The following is a 27,636-nucleotide window of genomic DNA, read 5'->3' as shown; positions in this document are numbered from 1 at the left end:
CAATCTGACTTAATTATTGTTTCGTAAACTGACTTAATTATTTTGGGTTTTGTAAATTGCTTAAGTGAAAATTTCAGTCATTTTACACATTGACAGTAACACACACACACACACACACACATATATGTTTGATGCCGTTAGTGGCATTTACAAAATTAGGCACTGATGTCTGTGTGGAATAATATTTCAAGAAAAACAACACTTTGCAACAGTTTCATGATAAATGAGATTTATATCCCAAATAAAGGTCACATGGTATTATTACATGCAGGCTGTGCACACATATTACAAATAACATCCCAAATGAATTGTCTGAATAAATTAAAGTGATTCCATGGCATTTGATTGACTAACCAAGCAATGTTTTGCATTGGGCTTCCATAAACCTAAAAAAAGAAAAAAGACTACGCCCATTAACAGATAACTGTTTTCTGATTGGTTGATAGCAGAGTGGGCAGGGCTTGTATTGCATTATTGTGCTGATCAACATCATGGACTTTGTATGGCTGTTTACAATTTCTTTGTGTTATTGATTACATAAGCAGTCTGGGAAGTTATTATCGTTGACTTAAGTATTTATATGGATTGACTTCAATATTATTTTGTGTTTACTGGGTAAACGGTAAAAAGTATTGAAATCAATTATTTAAATTAATTCTAAAAATATAAACAATACACATTATTTTTATATCAACAAAACAAGCAAGAAAAGAAAAGGATCACTCTTAGAAACAATACATTTGATAAAAAAGTTGATAATAATCATCCTATATAATTCTATAATCACTGGATTGTTAAACACAAGAAATATCTGTGACACCACCTCAAAGTTAATACGTTGGTATAGGAACTAGTCCTGACATTTGAGTTTCTTTACCTATCAATTCAAAGGAAACAAAAAATGACAAACAAATACCTAATTAATTTCCTAGAAAGAATTTACAGATCTTGTGTAACTCTTGCAAGTTGTCAGTCAGACAAGAAGTAGCAGTGAAATCCTTTCTTTGCCCCAGACAAGTAAAGCTGTCACAACAAGACAGGCAATACCCACCCACAGGGGGTGAGACAACTGTTGTCCATGTCTTCTACAAATGTAGGTTATAAAAAACATAAAATATGGTACCAGTTAAATCATTAACCAGTCCCAGACGAATTCTGCGATTCTCAAAACATGAGTTTTATTAATTTTTTTAGGGGAATTGGTTGTTTTTATCACAGAATTTACTGCCGAATTTACAAATTTTAGCCACAGAATTTTGGTGATTTTATCTCAGAATTTTATAATTGTATTGCAGAGTTCGCCTAAGACTGACATAGTGTATCCATATATCTCCTTTCTACATCATGAATCACATACCACTGACAACAAAATGGCTATCAAAACCAGCTGAACTGTGTGACTGAGCTGATTAATTGTCAGTATTGTACTAAGGTCATAATGCAGCCCTCTAAGTTCGATTTTTATTTTTGGGAGTATGTGGCTCCTAACATGAATATCTTAGGAGCCAAACCTAAGTTTTGGGGGAGCGAATCTTTTTTCCCAAGGAGCCAGACTAAGAGTCTGAGAAAGGGGCATATGTTCACCCATGTTTCATTGTGTGAAATCTAAAGACGGGTGTTCAATTGTTATAGACAGGTACACTAAATAATAATGTAAATATTTCCTTTTTGTACAATATCAGTACGTTCATGCAAATGCAACAGGGTACAAAATAACAGCTATTTATGAAAACCCTGTAATTTTATTAACCATACATAAGAAACAATATGATATATAACCCTAATAAATAATTATGTATACAAGCCTTCCAGATCTCTCCGTTCTCAGAATAACCACCTGTTATAAGTCCCGGAAACCCATCTCAAAACCTTTGGTCAGAGATCTTTCCAGTTCTGCGCTTTCCCACTACGGAACAAACTACCATCTGATCTGAAGCTGTTGCCATCGCTTTCATCCTTTAAGGCTCATCTAAAAACAAACCTTTTCAGACTCTATCAACTCTACTCCCCTTTCATCAGCATTATTTGCTAAAACTATTTAGCACCATGAGCATTAACTTGGTGAATGGAATCTGGCGCAGTACAAATGGACTTATTATTATTATTTTTTTATTATTATTATACAACATTGGCCATGCAAACACAAGTTCATCTCAAACAGATATTGTCACCATTTATGTTTACTTAGGTTTAGGTTGCCAAGACGTGAGCAGTAGATAGATTTAGGTTGCAATCATAGATATAAGTTGGATTTGCGACCAAAATGGTCGCTACTTAGAGCACTGTTATGTGAGACACTAATCCTCAAACCCAGGCATATATGTTGTGTGGGGAATACAACTTAATTTCCAGGACGTTTATCGTGGACACATGGCATGACGACCACCATCCACAGCCACCGTGTTGCCTGTCATGAATGATGCACTGTCAGAGGCCAGGAAGGCGATGAGTTTGGCCACTTCACTGACCTCTCCTGGTCGACCCAGGGCATGTGTTGTCTTGGAATGTTCCAGGAACTGGAAAGAGAACAATAACGCTCAAAAGATAAAATCATCAATTGTGTATAATGCTGGAATAAACTTGCAATGTTCAGACAAGGAAACGATTGGTTTTCTGTGTCATTCATGAGCTCATGAGACAACAAGTCTAACTTGAGATACTTCATAAATCCAACACAGTCAGGTGTTTATCCTAAGGCAACAGGTGAACCAAACAGGGACTTGTGGAGTCCTGCATAATAATGATCACTTCATGAATATTCCGAAATAACTACACCTTGGTCTCTTCCTAACCGACACTTTTGCACACACAGCTTCCCTCACAGCTTTATACTGCAGAGTCACAGCTTTATACCACGTGGAGTCAAATATCACAGCTTTGTACCATGTGGAGTCACAGCTTGATACCATGTAGCAGTCCTAGACAAATTCTGTGATTTCACAGAACGTTTTGCAGAAAAAGTAACTTACCGCAGAATTGCAGAAAATCATGGAATTTGCCTTTTTTAATCAATCAATACACTAATTTTCATTATTATCAAGTTTTTCTATCACATTTTGCATTCAAAAGATGCCCAAACATTTAACACATGATTCAAACATACAAAATATGAATTCTGCAATAAAAACAAATTTGAAGAAATATTTCTCACTTTTCACACAGCTTTATACCATGTAATTACAGCTTTATACAATGTAGAGTCACACCTTTGTTTCACATAGGGTCACAGCTTTATACCACAGTACAACAGTTTTATACCATGTAGAGTCACAGCTTTATACCATGTGGAGTTGCAGCTTTATACCATGTTATCACCGCATTATACTTTGTAGAGTCACAGTTTTATCGCATATTGTCACAGCTTCATACTGGGTAATCAATGAATTCTTGTATGCAAACTTTCACTTGAAATAACTCCATGAACTTGAATTTGTGGCAGACAAATCATGGTTGAATGGTGAACAAACAATTCGCCCAAGCCAAGCACCGACCAAAGTGAGATGCTACCTCATTTTTAAACTGTGACAAATGAAAATTCGAGAAAGTTAAAATCAGGACAGATCAACCTACCAACAGAGGATAAACCTATTTACATAGAAACAATGTCTCAGTTTCAGACAAGGCAAGTTACAACATCTCGGCACACACTGAAATGGGCAGCAGTCCCTGTCGTCTAGTTTCTCCATGCAGCTTCCTCGCCCTTCTACTCCCCGAGTGGGAGTGAGTTGGGTTTAACGCCCCTTTTAACAGTATTCCAGTTATATCACTGCGTGTCAGCTTAATGTGGGAGGAAAGCCTGAAGTGATGCAGGTCTTAGACGTTTACCACTTCGGTGAAACCCACGAGCATGGGTATGGTGCTGACAAACCTAGAAACATAATCGGGGTGAACCAGGATTCGAACCCACAATCATAGGTTTCTGGCGTGTCCAAGGGACGCAACTCTGCACAGTGAATCGTGGCACCTTAGTCGACTGGGCCACCCGTGTCCCCTCTACTCCCTGAGTGAAGGCTGACCACCTAATCTCAATATAATAGATGCTTGAGCTCTTGGTCAGTCAGATGTCACCTTTCAAGAAATTTCACTCAAAATGAACATTACAGGACATTCCTTGCTATGTCCATTCAGAATGTCAGTGTATATTCTATTAAGATTTGGAAGCCTTGACCCTCATTGGCTGACTAGAAAGTCCACCTGACACGACGTCCTACGGAGGGTTTGTCAGATCTTCATGCAGGCAGGTATTGCATCAGAATAAGCGATTTGATTTGAATGAGACTGAGCCTACCCATGATGCGTCGGCCGTGAGGACAACTTACCTGTGCATACTTTTCCTCACTCATGCCTCCTCTTTTATGGACATGACGTCCTACAGATGGTTTGTCAGATCTTCATGCAGGCAGGTATTGCATCAGAATAAGGGATTTGATTTGAATGAGACTGAGCCCACCCATGATGCGTTGGCCGTGAGGACAACTTACCTGTGCATACTTTTCCTCGCTCATGCCTCCTCTTTTATGGACCTCTGTGACTATCACACCCGGACTGTAAAGAATGGATCAGAAACTAAGCATTAAAACCACTTCATCTTCATTGGTCCTGTTATAAGTAAAATACAGATTATCTTTACAAAGCAATGCAATCCAGAAATGTTTTTTAGGAAGCGGCAGTTTCCACGAAAAGCCAAGACTCCCAAGGTGGAAAAGGCAGGGAATCACATACAATATCCTAAAATCATAAACCTGTCTTGTCATCCCCTCAGTGTAAATGAAGTGAGTTTGCTGAAAAAAAGTTTAAAGTTCACACCAACACCTATGCCCAATCCGGAGGCTATGAAAGCAGGGTTAAAGAAATTTACTCAAAAACTGAGACTGGCGGAATATTTTGAATCCAAAGAGGACAACGATGTTGAATGGGATGGGATTTTTAGAGAAAATGTTTTATGATAAAGTGAGAGATACTCTTGGTGAATCTATGAAAGAACAAATTGAACATTCAAGGAAAAGGTTTTTAGATGACTGTTTTATCATATTAAAAACCAGTGAAAGTCAACTTACAGCTATCCATGAAATTCTAAATTCACTTAATGCGCCAATCAATTTCACTATGGAAAAAAGCGAATCCAATCTAACCTTTCTCGATGTAAGAATTAATTTAATATCTGGGAGATTTGTACAAACTGATACACACCAATATTTGGATTTTGGATCATGTCACGTAATATCCCTTACTGTCTCGCAAGATGTATTTGTACCATTGTTTCCGGGAATGATGTTAAAACTACCCGCCTTGCTGAACTTAGAGTTTCCTACTGCATCAAAATTATCCCACGAAGCTAATTGAAGACAGCATACAGAAGGCGCTTAGTATTGAGCAACTAAAACTGAGACAAATGTCTGAAAAAAACCAATATGGGGATTAATGTAACTCTAGTATCTACCTTCAACCCTAATCATGAAAAAGCTTTGTCCATGGTTCAATGATACCTGCCTATTTTGAATCAAAGTATTAAAATGGAGAAGATATTGAGCAAATACAAAATTATCAACAGCTAAAGACAACCCAAAAATCTTAGTAAGATTTTGACAACTTCTAAATTTGATTCTGTTGTCATCACTCCACAGGTTTCTAAGTGCGGTGACAAACGTTGCCTTACTTGCAGCAATATAATTGAAGGTTGTTCAGTCCAAATTACAAAGGACACTATACTTACTGTAAAACAAAATATGACTTGTGACACTAGAAATGTTATTTCCTTGGTTGTTTGTAGTGGATGCAATGAAAACTATATCGGAAAGACAGAACTTATATTAAAAAGAAGAATGAATCTTCACCGTTCACAAATATAGCAGCCATGCACGATTCCACTCAGTAAATATTTAGATACTGGTACATGTGGAAGCGGCAAGTTTTTAGTTTTCCCGCTATATAAGCTAAATTTTTATCATGAACCTACATAAATACGCGCCTAAGTTAAATGTAAAGGCGTAAGTTATTTGTCCATTGTCACCTTGGTATTGTGACGTCGTAGTTCTCCTAAATGTTATGATGTCATGTAACTATATGTTACTACTTCATGTCCGTTATTCAGTTATGGCCTGATGAGACTCGTACGTGGTACGGGTTGAAAGCGCTAGCCAATTAAACCTGTGTTCAATCTATATCAGCCTCTGAGCAGGTCTAGATAAATCCCTGTATATTTATATATATACATGTATATCGGCCTCTGAGCAGGTCTAGATAAATCCCTGTATATAAATATATACATGTATATCGGCCTCTGAGCAGGTCTAGATAAATCCCTGTAATGATTGTGCTGGAGATAATAAGAATGACCATTTAAATCATGATGATGATAACTGATGAAAACACAGACTTACTTGACACAGTTAACTCGGACTTGTTTAGGAGCCAATTCTGTGAAAAACAAGAAAATGTGCGTAAAATATATTAACAAACTGAATAAGCAACCTTCCTTAAAATCATAGTAAAAGAGAAATTTAGTTCCTAAACTTTGTACAGCATGAATACTCACCCAGAGCAACACACCTTGTCATCTGGTCAATGGCACTTTTTGACATGCAGTATGACAAGACACCAGGAAACTGAAAGTTCAAATTTGTCCATAAATATTGCGCTGATTTTTAGTTTTCATCTATTATATTAGCGTTTGGAGAATCCTTGAAAGTATGTTGAGTGACAGCTGATGTACATACAAAGTTTCATCAAGAAATAGTGAAGGGTTTAAGAGTTACACTGGAATAGAAATGTGATGGGCAGAACCTGATTCCTATATTCCAGCCGGGGGCACGGGTGGCCCAGTCGTCTAAGGCACCTCGATTCGCTGTGCAGAGTTGCGTCCCTTGGACACGCCAGAAACCTATGATTGTGGGTTCGAATCCTGGTTCGCCCCGATTATGTTTCTAGGTTTGTCAGCACAATACCGGTGCTCATGAGTTTCACCGAAGTAGTAAATGTCTGAGACCTGCATCACTTCGGGCTTTCCTCCCACATTAAGCTGACATGACCGATATAACTGGAATACTGTTACAAGTGGCGTAAAACCCAACTCACTCACTCACTCACTCACTATATTCCAGCCAAAATTTGTTTGTGTTGGGATTAAAATGAGTTTTGCCTTAGCTGTGGCTTCCTCATATGCAAATTGTGTGAGTGGGAGAGCAGAACATACTTCCTCTTATCGCCAACACCTGGTGTCATCACTTACGTTCAGTGATTCATTCATAGGATTTTCATCATTACCGTATTCGACATAATAAGCGCCCACGGCGATATTTGCGAACACATTGGCTAGTGAACAATCCCAATTAGCACCCCTTTCGATTGATCAATGTTCACAAGACTTATTTATTCGCGTATGATACACACTCGTGTGTTAAATGCAACCTTAATTATGGGCAATTAAATTCTGGAAAAATAAATCTGTCGTACATGAACACGAAATTTATCTTTCAAATCTGTTTTATTTTCACCAAAATAATATTTTAACAAGAGCCCCCTATTTCTAATTTTGAGAGCGCCCTGGGCGCTTATTACATTGAATACAGTATTTTGTCTCTTACACCTGATGGAATTTCTTTTGGCAGATACTTGACACTGATTATTCTCTAAAAATTCTAATAATAATGACATGTGGCCGAACAAGAGATCATTACATTTATATAGCCTGCTGGTTTTAATGAGATTGGAGATATCTATAAATGTGAAATAACATCACATACTGCTCGGAGTCCTGTGACGCTGGAGACGTTGACGATGTTGCCTTTTGTCTTCACCAGGTGCGGCACACACAACATTGTTAAATGGTAAATGGATCTGAAACAGAAGTGGGGGGGTGACTTATGTCACATATCATCACTGTGTGGGTACACACAGTTCTGGCTGGGCTAAGACTGCATGTGCTGATCACTTGGCTACTTTGATCTTTTTTTACCAGATATTATAAAGAGTGGCGTAAAGTGGCGTAGAGTGGCGTGGCGTGGAGTTTAACATCGCTTCCAAGATTATTGCACTTATATAGTGACATGTGCGTGCGTGCATGCAATCTTGTACTTGTCTGGAGACCCGTGAAGATACGGGGTAGAATAGGTCTTCAGTAACCCATGCTTGCCGTAAAAGGCGACTATGCTTGTTGTAAGAGGCGACTAACGGGATCGGGTGGTCAGGCTCGCTCACAAATACTGAAAATCTAATACAGTTTCCACTGTTTAAAGGTGAAATATCTCTGATAATTAGCAAAATCTCATTCCTTTTGGACCAGACCTGATTTTCTCTCATAGGTAATAAACATTTCCAGGACAATCCCTGAAATACTATTGAAATAGTGTTTTAACTACCTGTACAGCAACTCTACTACAATACTTAATAGACAATGTCAACAATAGTCTCTTAAATTGGAGGGTCTGTCAGGTAGCCTAGTGGTTAAAGTGTTCCCTCGTCACCCCGAAGACCTGGGTTTGATTCCAGAAATTGGTACAATGTGTGAAGCCAATTTCTGGTGTCCCCCGCCATGATATTACTTAAAGGGGCACTGATCTAACGCAATTCCCCGGACTGGTTGTTGCCTTTGTTATTGTTTTTTCCCCCGTGAGTACCCGGATGATACGCAACGCAACTGAGCGTGACCAGAGACTGGGCTACCGTCTGCAAGACTGCTATATAAACTTGGAGGCTGGAGGCAATATTTGTTTTACGCATTTTTCCATAAACACTGATTAGTTAACTGTGATCTATAAAGATTTCGACAAAGGGCGCATGTTAATTAATTTCTTCAGCAAACTTCTTAAACAAACAGACAAAAAGAACGGCGGAGCTCATCGGATGCCGTCATTTGGAAATACCCCAGATATATTTTATACTAAAAAAAGTATCAATGCAGTGAAAGCATTTTCGGATTTCGGATTGCGTCGGTAATACGATTAATACTCCCTTGTTGTCATCCACGTTTTTTCGTATAACCCTACACCTGTGTATTTGTCGTCATTCACTTGATGCTCAGTTAATGAATTTATTACAGGTACAATTAGTGGTAGCATCACCTAGATTACCTGACAAAGGTTCCCATTTGGCATTTATTGTGTCTGGGGTAATTATTCAATCTAAATCCAGGTTTGAAGTGAGGTGAAATGTGTGTTATGTAATATGCACGTGGCAGCCCAGCAAGAGATGAATGATCAGTTGATTTACTTTTTTTAATAAATCAACGGATCGTTCCTAGTCATCAAAGGATTAACAGAAAATACGTTGATTGATTAATTACTGTTATCTTGTACAGTGGATATGTCAAAAGTGAGTGTTTACATGTCTAGGTTTACTAAAACAAAGGGAATACACTCATATCATGGCGTGAAGTGCCGATGTAAAAACAACATACTTTGTTCAAAGGGTTAACTGATAATACGTTGATTGATTGTTCATTGTTATCAATCACTCATTGGATTTTATAGGAACCGTGGACTTTATGAAAATAGTTGTCACGTGGGCTTTCTCAGCCGACCCTTGAGACTTGACACCTATGTGAAACACCTGAAACAATCCAAGTGATCAGTTGAGAAACGAACACGGGTTATAATATCCCGAAACGATATATATCTTTTAAAATATTTGATTGTTACAGAAACACATGACATCGAATTAGTTTCTTTGTACAGCTGCAGACGAGTGGGATATTGTTCCTTTGTGTGGATAGTCACGGATACATTCCTCGAACAAGGAAGCTGCCTAAAACTGATACACATAAATTTGGTAGGTTGTAATTATAGTATTTGCATTTGTTTTCATTCATTTGAACCGATTCGTTCTTGTTTCTCTACGTCTTGGTTGGTAAATTCTTCAATGCGCGATAGACGTTGTTTTCACAGGTCTTTTCCTTTGTAAGCGTGCATAAATTACCGTAAATTTGTAAAATGTGATTCTCTCAGGCAATTTATAAAATGTATAAATATTTCAGTCATTTTGACTGAAAAATCTGTCCAGATTGATTAAGACGATCAAAAGGGCCTACAAACATCACAACAGATTATTATGTAGGATAAGAAGCCAAACAACATAGAAATATACTTTTCAACGTAACATTTTCAGTCACTTGGTGATGACATTAAACATCAAAATGTTTGGAATTCGTTATCATAATAATACAGATGGAAATGTTTTTTCAGTTACTTTGTAAAATAACTGAATATTTAGACGTTTAATAAATTTGTTACACATTTTGACAGTAAAAAAATATACACACTATAAAAAAAGCAATGCTCAGGTGAAATATTTACTTTGTGTTGCAAGTCGAAATAGTATAAACGAAAATCGCAAAAATTACCAAGCAAGTGACTTATCAAAACTTCGTCACCATTACCGATGCTACCCACAAAGATACCTACATTTCCTTATTATCTCGAAAACTGTATTTCATTTTGTTGATCAATGTGACCATACGTCCTTATTACTACCCATAAAAGTGACTAATGCGCTTACGCATGGCGCAGCGGAGGTCGCGAACTAGTCTAGATTTCTGCTATACATCCGGGTACTCACTGGGAAAAAACAATAACAAAGACAACAACCAGTCCCGGGGAATTGCGTTAGATCAGTGCCCCTTTAAATATTGCTAAAAGTGGCGTAAAACCATACTCACTCACTCACTTAAATTGGAGTCTCACCTGACATTGATGTTGAATATCTTGTCAAATTGTTCTAAACTTGTTGTTTCAATGCTGCCAGATTCAAGGATTCCAGCACTGTTGACCTGGACGAAACAAAACACAAACCTCTCTGACAAGGGCCCTGTTGGACAAGGCTGACAAAATAAGCTTGGCTCAGTACTCTGCTGTAGTTTCACCAGCTCAGTTATAGCTACAAGCTAAAAATCATACATTTTCATCCATATTACTAAACATGATAACTGTAATCATAAGTACTGCAGCTTGATACAGACTTCTCTTGGCTAGACTGACACTTGATACCTGCCTGTAATAATATAGAACCATATTGACTGACACCTGATATAGGACTAAATTGATACTAGCCTATATTGATACTGGATATGTTTGATTGAAAATATACTCACCGCCAAAAGAAATGCGAATACCAAATATGTTGGTAATTATATGATGAATTACTCATATTCAAGAAATATAAGATCCGTTTGATGCACAAAATATTTACTGGTATGTTGTGTGAACCAACGCTCATGAATGCATCACGTGTGATGTCATAGAACCATGACTCGAGATGCACCACTTGTCTCTTGAAGGATTAACCTGTACAGTTTCAAAATCAAGGGCAGCATATAGTGACAAGAATAAAGACACTCTGTGGTAACACTTGAATGATTGTTAGTTTTGTCATTAAGTGGTACAAATTGGAAACATCTCTTCTTAACATATACTTCTCTATATGTTTCTATGGTTCGCGTTTCTTTTAGTGGTGTGTATATGCTCTTTAGAATAATATCTATGATTGCATTAATTAACTGCAATTTATCTGCTACTGACCAATATGTCCAGTCTGCCTGCAGCTGCGATGGCTTCATCCACGACACGCTGTGTGTCCTCTTCCTTAGACAGATCACCGATCAGGAGGACGGGCTGGGGAGGACACGTGACTTTAATTCCAAACATGTTAAATGTGTTAAAAGAGTAAACATGCTTAGATTTTTGGGATGTTGTGTTGAGGTGGTGTTTAGGCCGTGACATGACAGCTCATTTCACATGTTTAGACCCCAAGCGTGTTTAGATAGAAAACACCAAATGTGTATTCCGCTTTGAACTAAAAAAACACTCCTAAACATGTCTCGATGTAAATATGTTTCGTACATGTTTACATTCTATACAGATTTTTTACATTGTAGGTATTGGATTCTACATTATTTCTGGAAGATAGCTTTGCTTAGAATCTGGGAAGATGGTGGGAATCTGTTGACTTCCTATCAGACTCAGTACTGCCCACGCCATCCATGGTGCCTCTCCAGCAAATTGTCCCACTGTTCCAACTTATTTGCAACTCCAGTCTGACCCCATTATTACAAATGTACTGTCACTTGAACCTATTCTCCAGACCACCTCACTATATACCGTATTCGACGTAATAAGCGTCCTGCTCTAATAAGCGCCAACGGCGATATTTGCTAATATATTGGCTAGCGAACAATCCCAATTAGCACCCCTCCTGATTGATCAATGTACACAAGACTTAATTATTTGTGTATAATATGCACTCGAATGTTATATGTACCCTTAATTATGGGCAGTTAAATCCTCGAAAATATATCTATGGTGTCTAATACACACACACTCTTTTACATCATTTCAGGCTGTCAGCATTAACCACAAAATTTACAATCTTTCAACTCTGTTTTTTATCTCACCAAAATTATATTGTAATAAGAGCCCCCTATTTCTAATTTTGAGAGCGCCCTGGGTGCTTATTATGTCGAATACACTAAATATGTTTATATTTGACCGCTTATCGATTATTGGTGATTAACATACACAGCGCTATCGAACCTTGGAATTTGTCCAAACTTTGACTTTGCTATAAAATTTAGTACCCTTATCTTGAAGTTGGTATTTGTCACATTAATAGGTTCTGAAAGGTGCAAATAAGTATTTCACATAAGAGTAAGCAATTCTCCTAGATGTTTCTAGCACCTCTCCTCACACAATCATCTAACCATTCCTGAAAAATAATGGATCGCTAAAACAATAGAATTACTGGTATGTCACAGATGTGTCATAAACACTGGTACACTCTATGATACCGGCATCACGTTCATGATCAGTAACATAATCATCTACGGTTTCAGCAAACTCATTTCCAATAAACAGCTTTTAGTAACTTTAGCGACAACTATACTGATAGATACCAATTGAAAAGCACATCATGCCTTGTCAATGTACATATCTTAAATAGTCGCTGATTGGTGACTGAAAAAATGGTGCTTTTCTTACCATGCTATAGGTTTTACAAACAAAATGGCTTCCTGGAGAGCGAGCTGCATGCAGATGCAGACGGGTATTATCATTCATACAATTTTAAAGGATTTACAGGGACTATTACGAAACAGGTTATTTTAAGTTAAAATACCCAAATGTCAGGAAACAGGTGGTTAAAAAAAATTTGAATACCCAATCAAAATCAAACCCGTGGGTAAATTATCCAAATACACAAAAGCTTATCTAGAGCTCTGTACAATTGCCATTTGTAGTGAGTGAGTGAGTGAGTTAAGTTTAAGGCCACTTTTAACAGTATTCCAGTTATATCACGGCGTGTTAGCTTAATGTAGGAGGAATGCCCGAAGTGATGCAGGTCTCAGACACTTACCACTTTGATGAAACCCACGAGCACAGTTATGGTGCTGACAAGCCAAGAAACATCGGGGCTAACCAGGATTTGAACCCACGATCATAGGCTTCTGGCATACCCAAAGGACGCAACTTTGCACACAGCGAATTGTGGTACCTTAGACGACTGGGCCAACAGCCATGCTTATCTCATCACATCATTAAACTATAGCCAGTTAGTTTCAAATAGACCACCTTCGTGTTCGATCCCCGTCCGCGTCATACCAAAAGACGTTTAAAGGTCTGGCGCTCGGCATTAAGGGGCTAAAACAAGGACTGGTCAGCTCGGAGTCAGTATACTGTGTCTGAGTGGGGTATTCATGTTAAACTGCAGCATGGTATCTCAGTGAGCTAGCACTATAAATCGGCATCAGTCCAGACTAGTACAAGCAGTCACACAAACACACACGTGCATGCACGTCGCTATATCAGTACAATAATCTTGGATGCGACATTAAACCCCATTTCACCTCACCTAGTTTCAAACAATGAACATCACATTCTCCTTGTTGGGATTACTGCAGTTGAACATGTACAGTCAGGGAACAGATACACTCACATGTTATACATGTAATATGTAGGATGCAATGACTTGGACGAACATGCAGTGTTCGCGGTAGGTTTTTGTACAGTGCGTGCAGAAATGAAATAATAAATTTTCAATACAAATATTTTTATTTTTTATTTCAATAAAATCAGTACTAGTACAGCTAATAATTATGACCAAGCTTTAACTTACAGCCCAGTTTTGATATAATGAACGTTCAATCATTCATAAAATAAATATGACTGTTGTAAGCATATGCCTATGTGTGGAAGTTTTTTTCCGTCGCTCTGTTTATGATCGTTTGTATTACCAACTATTACTTGTAAGCTGGGCTCTGATTGGATGAAACAAATGACTTCTGGGGACTTCCATCGATAGTAACCAATGACGTCCTGTGTCTGAGATTAGTTATTCCGTTGCCCAAAGATTATATATGGAAATATAAAGGAGCGCCGTCTGGCCCCACTCTATTTTTAGCAATGGGAATTTCCAGGTTTTGATTTATTTTGGTCTGAACATTGTAAGCAGGGTATCAGCTTTGAATACTTTTTTATTTTATGGTATTAATACAAAATTAAGTATATCACAATCTGTGCGTGCAAAACACGCATGCAAAATATTTTTTGCGTGTTTATATGATTTTAATGCGTGAAAAACGCAAGTTTCTGCGTTAACGCGAACACTGCATGACATGTCTAACTGTTGGCTACATGACATGGATGCTGTATCATCTATATGGGACTTGATGCCTCGGATATCCCACACTCACACATCCATTTACCTGGTCGCAGAATATGCTGTAGTAGTTCATCATAATCAGCAAGTGTTCCTCACTCAATATTGGGGTCCCTGGTCACATAATATGTTACACGCAGTAGTTCATGGGTATTCCAATGTGTTAATGACCTTCACCTTATACTGGGGAGCAACGTATGGAGCAACTATAGAATATGATGTCCACTGTTTTTATTCTAGGATCCAAGGACTAAGGAGTTGGGGGTTGCCTACTCCAACCCTACCACAACTAACTCTAACCGTGTGCGAAATACGCTTCAGTCGGAAAGCGCACGTAAAATCTCCAAGTGTAAGTAAGTAAGTACTAACTCTAAGGATCAAAGAGGCATGCGACAATAGAGGGCTATATTTGTAACAGACCAAGATAGCTAATGCTCCACTAAAGACATAAAAAACATATCGTTAAGCAATTTTTATACAGGTTAATAAAATCTATGTTTTACTGAAATTATAGAATTTGTAAAATGGACATGTAACTACAGAGATGGCTGAATTTGCTCGGGTCATTCATATATTTCACGGTATTCATGGATCCCCTTCAACTCATACTTGATTCGGGGTAGAATAGGTCTTCAGCAGCCCATGCTTGCCGTAAAAGGGGACTATGCTTGTCGTAAGAGGCGACTTACAGGATCGGGCTCGCTGACTAGGTTGATGCATGTCATTGTATCCCAACTGCGTGGATTGATGCTCATGATGTCAGTCACTGAATTGTCTGTTCCAGACACAATTATTTACAGACCACCGTCATATAGCTGTAATATTGCTGAGTGCGGCGTTAAACAACAAACGCACGAACACCTCATACTTGAATCTCTAGTCACCAAATGTAGTCCATGGGTATCCCAAAGTTTTAATGACCTTCACCTTATACTTGGATCCCAAAAGTCACCTTACATGTTATACACAGTACATGGGTATCCCAGCGTGTTAATGACCTTCACCTTATATTTGGGTAGCCTAGTCACCTGACATGTCATACACAGAACATGGGTATCCCAGCGTGTTAATGACCTTCACCTTATACTTGGAGTCCTGGCTGCATTGCTCTGCTGTCTTCTTCAGGTTTTCTTCATTTCTCCCCGTGATGATGACACGGGCTCCCAGCTGAGAAAACAATATGGCTGTGCCAGCTCCAATACCTGAACTGGCACCTGAAAATGCATTCAATTTTTTATCATTATTGCTGAAAAGCATTTGCTGTGACTTGGACTTAACATACCTGACTCATAATACATCACCCTGACATCATATATAGCTTTCCATTAACATTTGTGTTGGACAACATCATTCAGTGTCACATGTCAAGTGCTGGGTCTGAAACTCACCAGAGTAAACTGAGAGGACCAGCACATTTAAAAACCCAGTGGAAAAACTGTCGGCCCAAACATTTTAGCTGAAGCAGGGAGACCTACTCTGGCAATATAAATTACAAAACACAACCAGTCAACCAGAAGCTTTCACTGCTATGATACCAAGTTCCCAGAGACTCGGAAATTAGCAGCATGTGAAACATCTATCCTGGTTAGAATAGGTCTTCAGCAACCCATGCTTGCCATAATAGGCGACTAAGTTTGTCGTAAGAGGCGACTAGTGGGATTGGGTGGTCAGGCTCGCTGACTTGGTTAATGCATGTCATTGATTCCAATTGCGTGGATTGATGCTCATGTTGTCAGTCACTGGATTGTCTGGTCCAGACTCAATTGTTTACAGACCGCTGTCATATAGCTGGAATATTGCTGAGTGCAGCGTTAAACAACAAACAAACAAACATGTCATACACCATTTGAAAGGTCTAATTCTTCTGTTTATCGATATGAAGTTATGTTTATCACATTACTCAAATAATGCTTAATAAAGAATTACTTAAGTAATCTGAAGACCGAAAGGACCTGCTGAAAGCTAAAACTACCGGTATCAGCCCGAGAAAAAATCTGCTGGCCTCAGGCCTATGGGCACATGTCTATTTTGAACACTGGTCAAGTGAACACCTTCACCCATTTAATCAAGTACAGATTTCCACAAAATAATTGATGGAGCCACTACAGAACAGATCTCCACTGTTTTTATTCTAGGATCCAAAGGCTAAGGAGTTAGGGGTAACCTACTCCAACCCTACCACAACTAACCCTAAGGATCAAAGAGGCATGCGACAATAGAGGGCTCTGCTTCTTGTGATATTACCCACAATTCTTACTGGGTGGCCATGCTGGTAGGCTTTGATCGCATCACATGGTAAGCTTGCTAGGCTATGTATTCAATTTGATTGTAACATACCAAGATAGCTGATAGACATAGAGTATAGACATGTGTACCAAATGATAGCATTTATAAAAAACAAAATCTATCTATAAATATGACATTGTCAGACATAGGTCTGGGGTATAAAGTTAATGCATACCAGCTGGCACTGACATATATTACCGCCTTAACAAGGATGTTTAACTTTGTTAGCATATTAATAGTTGCATTTGTGTGGACTGAATATACATAACAAAATAAGGGCAGTGGTAATATATTTACAATGACTTTAGTTTGCTATAACAGGCCTCAAAGTTGCGACTAAAACGGTAGCCATTGCGACCAAAACTTCAGTTTGTCTACTGTCCTAAATTCAGAGGTAGCCAAATGACTACCTAGAAAAATATCTTGTGGCGACCAAATTCTATTGCTACACATCTGTCGTCACAAAAATAAATAACAGCTGATATTGGAAAACCTGTCTGCTAATAATTGTTCTTGCAAATAATTCCTTCTAAAGTCGACAATGAACCAAAATACATAAAAATAAATGTTATTAGTACTTTATTTTAGTTGACAATGCTCATTGGATAAGCGAGGATATGCCTATATAATCTAGTAACATAAACTGTATCATTGTTCAAGTCACAAGTAACAAAATTCAAGTACAGTTTCCATTAAGATACAATTTCAAGACTAGTGCTGTAACTTGTACATATCATAATATACTGAACAACAAAAGTTCCTGTGACATTGAATAAGATTTAATGCAAAGTTATGTTTTTTACCATATCTGAAACAATTTCGGTTTGCAACAGATAAAAGACTCCTGTAAGTGTTCAAATGGTTTAATTTGCCATACTGACTTCAGAAAATGCGTGACTTCATTAAAAACATGAACATGCCAAAATGTCAATTTACGAATCAATAGCATGTGTGTCCACCTTTGGTTGCGATGCATGCAACACATCTTCGTCTCATGGAATGGACAAGGCGTCGCACAAAGTCCTATGGGATATCTGTCCATATCTGCTGGAGCATGTTTCGAAGTTCCTGGAGTGTGTGTCTGTGGAACATGTGGTTGACGTCGAAGGCGCCGATCCATCTCATCCCACATGTGCTCGATTGGTGAGAGATCAGGGGAGCGAGCTGGCCAGGGGATGACATTCACATTGTTTTGTTGACGAGAATCCTGAACAAGTCGAGCAATATGAGGCTGGGTGTTGTCATGTTGAAAGGTAATGCCTGGGCCATGACGACGCAAAAATGGTAGAACAACAGGGCCGATGATCTCGTCGGGGTAGCGCTGTCCATTGAGATCACTATCAAAAGGGTCCTCTGTCTTGCTGTAATCCCACCTCATACCATAACGCTGCTGCCCCCGAACCGATCTTCTTCCATGACACAATGATTGATGTAACGTTCACCTCGACGTAGGTACACTCGAATCCGTCCATCGCTGTGGCTGAGGTGAAAACAAGACTAGTTAGCGAATAGAACTTGTCCCCACTGCATGTCTGCACCACTGTATACGTGCTTGACGGTGGTTTCCTGTCAAAATGGGATGTCTGGCGGGTCTCCTGGCGACAATCCCTGCACATCTGAGGCGGTGACGTACGGTGTGTGAAGATATTCGTCGAAGGCCAGGGATGCTTCTTGCAGTCACTGTTGCTTGCTGGAATCCAATCGAATCGAATCCAGTTGTCTTGTCGATTTTTAGTTTCGTGTGGCCACTCCGAGGATGGTCTCTGACTGCATTTGTCTGTTGCCAACGTTGCCATAAACACCAAATAGTGTGTTTCTGTGGACGTTAAATAGTCTTGCAACATCATGTTGACTGCTTAAAGAATACCAATGGCTCGCAGACGCTCATTTTAGGTCAGGTGTGGCATTTCATAATGTTGAATAATTGCGTAATTTTGTTGTTTTTCTGAGTGGTTGTTGCCAGCACGAAGCTAAACAATGCATATGGAATCCTGTTAACGCATATGTTTTTATACCCATTCTTGGGTAGTGAAATGCATGGGGCTTGCATAAAAGTCGACTTTTGCATGGAATGCATGCTTTTCTGTAGCAGTTGCGTTTTTGTGACTTGATTCCATACATGTACTACAATATTGAAAACCAAACTTTACTTGTTTGAAAAATACACTGAAATATTGGTGTCACAGGAACTTTTGTTGTTGAGTATAGTTATTTGATACAGATAATTTCAAATGCTTTTGGCTACCTACAATATTGGCTTGACTTTTACCACTGGCTACCTTGAAAAATATACTTGTAGCCATATGGCTACTTGGTAAAAATTTAAACTTTGAGGCCTGTATAAATATATATATCGATGATTATCTGGTTCTTTAAGATAACTCTGCACACACAACTGTGTCACATACCTTTATTACTTTAACAAACTGAGATATCTCAAAAGATTCCTCAATAAACTTTCACAACTATATGATAGTTGGTTTACCACAAATCATAAACGCAAAGCTATGTCAGATTTGAACAATTATTTAGAAATTTCTAAAAGAAAACTCTTGCATAAAAAGAAGCTATCTTTAAAAAATCAGCACTAAATACTTGCAAAATATCTTCATGAAAACATAATGTTATAAATATTTTGGGTAGTAAATTACCCAAATAGGTGACGTACATATGTTCTGGTATATGTAACCTGTTAGAGACTATATGTTACTCCCACACAATTTATTCAGTGAAATACAAACTACATCAAAACTATTTATTTAATGTCCAGCACATAGCTTGTACCCAGATACGTGTCTTTTCACTAGTTGATAAGATTTCATTTGTTCTTTTTATCTTAATACCTTCCATCTGAAAGAGCTCTGAACATTAAATCTTATTTGTTATGTAATGGCTGCTTGTACATAATCAAGACTTCCCCAGGCATATGAGTACCGTATTCGACGTAATAAACACCCTGTTCTAATAAGCGCCCACGGCGATATTTGCTAATATATTGGCTAGTGAACAATCCCAATAATTAGAACCCCTTCCGATTGATAAATGTACACAAGACTTATTTATTCATGTATAATACGCACTCGTGTGTTATATGCACCCTTAATTATAGGCAATTAAATTCTGGAAAAATATATCTGTCGTATATAAACATTTCATGCTGTCAGCATAAACCACAAAATTTTCGATCTTTCAACTGTTTTTTTCACCAAAATAATATTCTAATAAGAGGCCCCTATTTCTGATTTAGATTTTTTACGTCGAATATGGTAATTGATATTGTAAGCAACGTTACATGTGGTCGAGGTATGATTGTTCACAACCAACGAATTTGACAAGTCTGATCACCCCATCCATTAAGTCCCCTTACAACACCCCACAGAGTTTGAATATTAAAATGATTTCACGATGCTGTTGGTAGTGTTTAGAACTACTTCTCTACATCTCTAGATGTGGTTGATATCATGGCATTCCTTCACAATCTTATCGTGATTAATTCATATAAAATGTGTGTACTATTTGTTAACGCTGTCCATGAAGGGACAAATTCAGTCATGAAATATACGAGTTTTAAAAATTGTCGTTTTAAGCATTAAAAAGACAATGTCAAGTTGCCAGTTTTAATTAAATACTGTAAGAAATTACACACATGTACCTTCCTTTAAGCAGTTTTCTTGATCTAATGTTAATTTTATTTGAAAAATTCATTATATGCAAATATAAGATGAATGTCAGAATGAATGAGTTCAATGGCTCGCCAAATATATGAGTTTTGAAAATGCTATTGTACAAAATATATTAATATCACAGGTTAACAATATTTTCAACAAGAATTAGTGAGCGCTGATGTCAGGCGTACATTTACTTTACTATAAGATGCGAATATGATTTATCTTTCTTGTTTGAAGTAGGCCTAGTTCTAATGTTCATACACCAGTACGGAAACTTTGAGAGGGGCAGGAGTGTCTATTAGGCGTTGTCCTGGAAAGGGACAGCTTATCAAACATCAAGGCAAGCTGACACCAGAAAATATGGTCTTGATATAATAATTTTTCTTGATACAGTGCTCCCTTGCTATTGCGGTCTTCAGCATAGCGCTAACTCGGTTATAGCACATGGTAGTTAAAGCATGGCTCCCAAAATTTACTTACATTTTTAATAAACTCAAGTTTTCAAATGACACGATGTTTTACCCAATCTCAAAAAAAATTATCAGCTGATCATCGCGAGCATGTAACAGCGGAAATACCAGTCAAGAAATCCGAACTGATGTATGCAATCTAATCCTATTATTATAATATCTGATTTTAAAAAATGTGTTCGGTGTTTATCTGGACATGTTTGTGTAGCGGCCATAAAATTTCCGAGACCTTCTGATCAGAGGTCAGACGCCATGTCCACATGACCAAAGAGGTTTAACCCCGTCAACAAGCTGACAAGGTAAGGATGTCATTTGTGGGATGACTCCACGTCCTGCTACATACTCCCCCGTCAACAGAAGGCACGTCCCGGGACACATAGTAGGGTACTGAGGCTTATTTTGCTCAAATTTAATGTGAACGGGCTCAGCGGCCATAAATTTTCCGAGTCCCCTGATGGGATTCGAACCACGGACCTTCTGATCAGAGGTCGGATGCCATGTCCACATGACCAAAGAGGTTAACCCCGTCAGCAAGCTAACAAGGTAAGGGTGTCATCCGTGGGATGACTCCACGCCCTGCTACATTTGCAATATATTTTATTGATTTTATTCAAAATGAATACATGCTTCGAGCAGCTCTGCTATGCTGTCAGTATCTATCAGTATCAGCAGCTCTTCGCATTATCGCTACCTACACTACCGTGCACAATTCTGTAGCCTATCAAGCTGTCCCGCACCATGACTGCCAAATAGATCTGCTCTTAATTTAATCAAATCCAATCTACATTCTTTAAACAGGGAAGCCTAACAAGACCAGCTGTTTTGCACGTGACAACAGCATTAGAAAGGAAAATGATGAGAGAAATGTATTGAGCAAAAAAAGATGTAATTCTCAGATTATTTGTTGTTATTTATCAAGCAGTGCTTTTGGAGACATCGATCGTTGTAGGCTACTTATTTAACAACAGTTTTATACCACGTACCTGTCACCAGCGCAACTTTGTCATCGAGTCTCCCAATTGAAGCCATCTCTCCGGTCAATAAAATAATCTACCGACAATGTGATCAGTCGGAACTATGGCGTCAGCTTGACAAAAATTAACAGATGACTTGCACACTAGCTTACCAATGCTGATACACTGAAGCATGTGGACACTCTGAACAAGGGAGGTAACTCCCAGTATGTCACTTCTTCTTTCCTTGCTATTATTAAATTCAGTTGAAGCAAAGAATTGAGGTTCAACCCCAGGTATTGGAGATAATGGTACATTTATTGAAGAAAAAAGAAGATACAACCTTATAACTTTACTTTAAACTCCTGAAAAGTATGTTTATGAACAGAGAAAAAATACAGGCTACATTTTCAGAATAATTATATATTTTTGATGAAGACGAAACTCATAAAATGCTCATTTTGCAGGATAAGAATTTAAAACAAGCCTGCTAGCCCGTGGCTTGTACAAATTCATGTGAGCAAGTACAAATTTCCCCATTGTTTTAACATTGCAAGGGTATTTTATATTAACCCGGCTAGTAAAGATTTTGAGTTTCGCTCTAGCCCCTTTTTGGCATGTTAATTTTGTTTTCAATGTTAATGGCCATGATGAGGTGGAATGTACTACCAGGGAGTCTGTGACTGTACCACCAGGGAGTCTGTGACTGTATCACCAGAGAGTCTGTGACTGTATCACCAGGGAGTCTGTGACTGTACCACCAGGGAGTCTGTGACTGTATCACCAGGGAGTCTGTGACTGTATCACCAGGGGGTCTGTGACTGTATCACCAGAGAGTCTGTGACTGTACTAGGAGGGAGTCTGTGACTGTATCACCAGGGAGTCTGTGACTGTACCACCAGGGAGTCTGTGACTGTATCACCAGGGAGTCTGTGACTGTATCACCAGGGGGTCTGTGACTGTATCACCAGAGAGTCTGTGACTGTATCACCAGGGAGTCTGTGACTGTACCACCAGGGAGTCTGTGACTGTACCACCAGGGAGTCTGTGACTGTACTAGGAGGGAGTCTGTGACTGTACTAGGAGGGTGTCTGTGACTGTACCACCAGAGAGTCTGTGACTGTACTAGGAGGGTGTCTGTGACTGTACTAGGAGGGTGTCTGTGACTGTACCACCAGGGAGTCTGTGACTGTACTAGGAGGGAGTCTGTGACTGTACTAGGAGGGTGTCTGTGACTGTACCACCAGGGAGTCTGTGACTGTATCACCAGGGAGTCTGTGACTGTACTAGGAGGGTGTCTGTGACTGTACCACCAGGGAGTCTGTGACTGTATCACCAGGGAGTCTGTGACTGTACTAGGAGGGTGTCTGTGACTGTATCACCAGGGAGTCTGTGACTGTACTAGGAGGGTGTCTGTGACTGTACCACCAGGGAGTCTGTGACTGTACTAGGAGGGTGTCTGTGACTGTACTAGGAGGGTGTCTGTGACTGTATCACCAGGGAGTCTGTGACTGTACCACCAGGGAGTCTGTGACTGTACTAGGAGGGTGTCTGTGACTGTATCACCAGAGAGTCTGTGACTGTACCACCAGGGAGTCTGTGACTGTATCACCAGGGAGTCTGTGACTGTACTACCAGGGAGTCGCTGACTGTACTACCAGGGAGTCTGTGACTGTACCACCAGGGAGTCTGTATTAACCCCCTGGAAATGCTGAGTGTACTAAAATCATCTCACTTTTCATCAGTATTCCATGAGGATGTCATTAAAACAAAGAACACTGATGTTTGCATCCGTGTGACTGATAGATTTTGTTTGATATGTTTAATCCCCCTGTAGGGATTCCAGATTAGAAAACGTCCCCTTTGACCTGTGTGTGCTGGTTGATGGCATGTCGTCTACACAAACTGTGGATTGATGCTCATGATGTCAATCACTGGAGTGTAAGAGGCAGTTAAATATTTTGGGTGGTCAGACTTGGTGACTTGGGTTGATTGCATGTCATCCTACCCAGACTGCAGTGGATGCTGCTCATATGAATCAGTGGTTTTTCTGGTCCAGACTTGATTATATACCAGTAACTGGTATATTGCCAAGTTCGGTTTTATAAAAAACATGTACCATTCAATGCAGCCTTAAACCCAAAAAACCCAAGTGTTTGGCTCCTCTTGAGGTGCTGACTCAAAAAGTATTCAGTCTCTAACAAAGTTGTTGACCTCCCCCAAGAGTATAAGACGGTTGGTTCGATACACCCATGTCAGAGCAGGAAATATTAAAGGATAGGTTTCACACATTGTCCCCTTTTAGGGAATTGAACTGGGGTATAATACCCGGTATATATATATAGTTAAAGTATTTCTCTCATCTGACTAGACCCCAGTTCACATAACTGTGAGTATAAACATAACAAAACAAACTAAAAAATATTATATACAATTTATTACAATCTGTACATTTATTCAATTTGTACAAAGTCATAATTTTAATGATTTTTTTACACATGATCATACTGATTAGTCATATTGATAAAATCAGTGCACAGCTTCCACTCAAAAATAAATATTCATACCAGATGAAAGGTACACAATGCCATCACATTCTGCCCATGTTGTAAGAGGCAAATGTGCCCATTTAAGTCCCAGGGGCTGGTGGCATAGAAGACAATCTTTTCAACCTGTATCGCACAGAGAAAAGACATCATGTGTGATGACACAAAGTTTTTCAAAACAAGAGACTGTCTGGCTGCAACTTTTAAGACAACCATGCCCTGTTCTTAGTGTTTCAGTGTATTATGTCTCGTGGCAGCAGCTCTTCTGCGTAATTCTCTTCACGAATATTGCGGGGGAAATACAAGGGTAATAATCCCTTGTACACATCCTGCAACATAACAGCGACACAACGCGTCAACACAATACAGCTTATGTGGACATCAGAGTGATGTGAGTCAACCTGGAGAACGTAACATTTCATTGCCATCGTTTGTAAGAACAATGAAAGAGTGAGTATGTTTTAATGTGCTTTTAGCAATATTCCAGCAATATCACAGCAGTGGACACCAGAACTGGGCTTCACACGTTGTACCCATGTTGGAAATTAAACCCTGGTCTTTGGCGTGACGATCGAACGCTTTAACCACCAGGTTAACCCACGGGACAATAATATTGCGAGGTCTGTTTAGGGCAATAATCAATGTCTGATCATGCTGATGTCAAAGGAACAAGATCAGATTTACATTGGTTCCATGTATTTTTCACAGCCATTACTTAAAAAGGGAAAAGATGTTGACAAATTGATTAACTGTTTCAAGGGTTTGCTTGTACGAAGCTACAATCATTACATCATGCTGAGCTCCTGTTCACATGTTATTGATAGGTTGTTGAGTTTAAGGTTATGTGCATTACATACCGTATTCGACATAATAAGCGCCTAGGGCGCTCTCAAAATTAGAAATAGGGGGCCTCTTATTAGAATATTATTTTGGTGCAAAACAACAGAGTTGAAAGATTGTTAATTTCGTGGTTTATACTGACAACCTGAAATGTTTATATAGGACAGATATATTTTTCCAGAATTTAATTTCCCAAAATTAAGGATGCATATAACACACGTATTATACACGAATAAATAAGTCTTGTGTGCATTGATCAATCGGAAGGTTAATTGGGATTGTTCACTAGCCAATATATTAGCAAATATCGCCGTGGGCGCTTATTAGAGTGGGGCGCTTATTACGTCGAATACGGCTTTCTGTTCAATGTTGGTGAAAAGAAAGATGGAAATGGTGGCGCCACACCAGAAACAAAGCCTTGGTGGCAAAATGTTATTCTAAAATAGAATGGAGATATAACACACTGAAACATTGAGCAAGTCAATCTCTTCTCTATTCACATATTTATCTCTGTTACATAAACAGAACCAAAACATACAGTCTCAACAACAGCAACAAAATGGACATTGCAAAAGATTCTTGAGACAAATGAGAGCTCCAAACGAACAGCTTTTATCATATGCTGTTCTACAACACAAGTAAGTTGTCTTATTCTAAACGAACACGAAAGAATCAGCTATAGCCATTTTTCTTTATTAGGAAGTCATTGTCCAAAATCTTGAAACAGTACAGGAAGACATAAAAATATCAAAAAATATCACATCGGCCATTCGTGTCTGGCCACTTGAATTACATACCAATTAATCATACATAGTATCCTCTAGCATCATCATAATAATAGAAGAACAACTAAACATAGCTGAAGGTCCCGACCCCAACTATTCTGGTACCTGTTGTCACACCCCACAAACATAAGGATAATGACCACATACTAATACTGATTGATTTTGAAAAATCTGCTACTTGCATTCTATTTTATTTGTGTCTTCTGTACCACAAATCTACATCACTAACACTCTACAAACCTGAAGGGGAAGGAACCCTCAGTCATGATGTCACGGTAAATCTCATGTTTTCAATCTCAACACAGCCAATCACGATGCAGCATCAATTTCATCATTATTTACTCCTTTGACACAATGATTTGTCTTCAGTTGTAAACTGCATGTCTTATTGGTCAAATTCACACAATGAAGCATTTTCCTAAGGAGGATTCCTGCTAGCAACACACTAAAAGAAATGGTGAGAGAATATCTGCTTGTCACGCATAGTGAGACCCATTTGCAGGCTACCATCCTGATTACAGACAGGACCAAGTATCACACTATATATACAGAGAGGGTGAATAATGGTTTGCACAGCAACCAGCAATATTCCAGGCATATCACAGCTAACTAGAAGAAAGTTTGCAAACACAGAAGCAGCCCCTCACCGGCCCCGGAAATCATCACCTACCACCATGCATTTTCACCCTGATACCATTACCTTCGATTCAGTTAAATTAATATCCTACGACCTCGAGCCAGACAACAGTACCTCGCTTCCACATAGAATCTAATGAGGAACAAAGATTCACTGAATAATATTTAGTTCACTGAACATAAGTTGCTAATGACCTTCACTGTGACCTTACTGTTTCAGAACCTTCACCTTCAAGCACGCTTTTGCAAATGACCTTCACTGTGACCGTACAGGCTTTTTAGAACCTTCACCTTCAAAAATATTTTGTTGATGACTTTCACTGTGACCTTACAACCTTGGAAGAGCCTTTACCTTCAAACATACTTTGCTAATGACCTTTTCAGAACCCATCCGACGATATGTTTTATTGACCTGCAGTAACTGCTTCTTGGGTTAAAATGAACTTTTCCTCAGGTTATTACCTTGAGGACGACCTTGACCATGTTGAGCCTTGACATGACTGACCAATGTGGAATAAACAGACATAAAGGAGACAAACTGGATACAATATCACTGAAATATCCCAGCACCTCATGGGTCCAAAAACAAAGTGCAGCAGTGGTAAATTCTAACTAAACCTTAAACGCATCCTTATCAACATGTTTAACAATGTACACAGGCAACCCAGTGGTTGACAGCATGAACACATTCCTGATGGGAGGTGTTTCAATTGGAGAACTCCATTAAAAAAAAAATTACCCCATGTTTGTTGCCTTCATCCAAAATTTGAACTTAATAATCCAAATACTAGAAAACAAAAGTACCATCACCT

General features: G+C 38.8%; 1 protein-coding gene across 1 annotated transcript; it reads right to left on the bottom strand.

Moving 5' to 3' along the window:
• Positions 1 to 218: 218 nt before the first annotated feature.
• On the bottom strand, positions 219 to 22,203 carry LOC139473811 (3-oxoacyl-[acyl-carrier-protein] reductase FabG-like). Its single transcript, XM_071256571.1, has 9 exons — positions 22,048 to 22,203; positions 15,721 to 15,854; positions 11,511 to 11,603; positions 10,677 to 10,762; positions 7,743 to 7,836; positions 6,536 to 6,605; positions 6,381 to 6,417; positions 4,482 to 4,545; positions 219 to 2,516 (listed from the first exon to the last, which is right to left on the bottom strand). The coding sequence occupies exons 1-9, from the start codon at positions 22,091 to 22,093 to the stop codon at positions 2,358 to 2,360; spliced, it is 783 nt and encodes a 260-aa protein (XP_071112672.1). The 5' UTR covers positions 22,094 to 22,203; the 3' UTR covers positions 219 to 2,357.
• Positions 22,204 to 27,636: the final 5,433 nt, after the last annotated feature.

The sequence above is a fragment of the Haliotis cracherodii genome, unplaced genomic scaffold, assembly GCF_022045235.1.
Source record: "Haliotis cracherodii isolate W230 unplaced genomic scaffold, xgHalCrac1.p SCAF_3, whole genome shotgun sequence".
Taxonomy (NCBI): Eukaryota; Metazoa; Mollusca; class Gastropoda; order Lepetellida; family Haliotidae; genus Haliotis; species Haliotis cracherodii.
This window is presented reverse-complemented; position numbering and strand designations above follow the sequence as displayed.

Coding starts and splice junctions, on each gene's coding strand:
- LOC139473811 (XM_071256571.1), bottom strand. CDS start 22,093: ATGGCTTCAATTGGGAGACTCGATGACAAAGTTGCGCTGGTGACAG. Junction 10,763..11,510: donor CAGGCAGACTGGACATATTG/GTCAGTAGCAGA, acceptor TGTTTCGTCCAG/GTCAACAGTGCTGGAATCCT. Junction 2,517..4,481: donor GCGAGGAAAAGTATGCACAG/GTAAGTTGTCCT, acceptor TTCTCTTTCCAG/TTCCTGGAACATTCCAAGAC.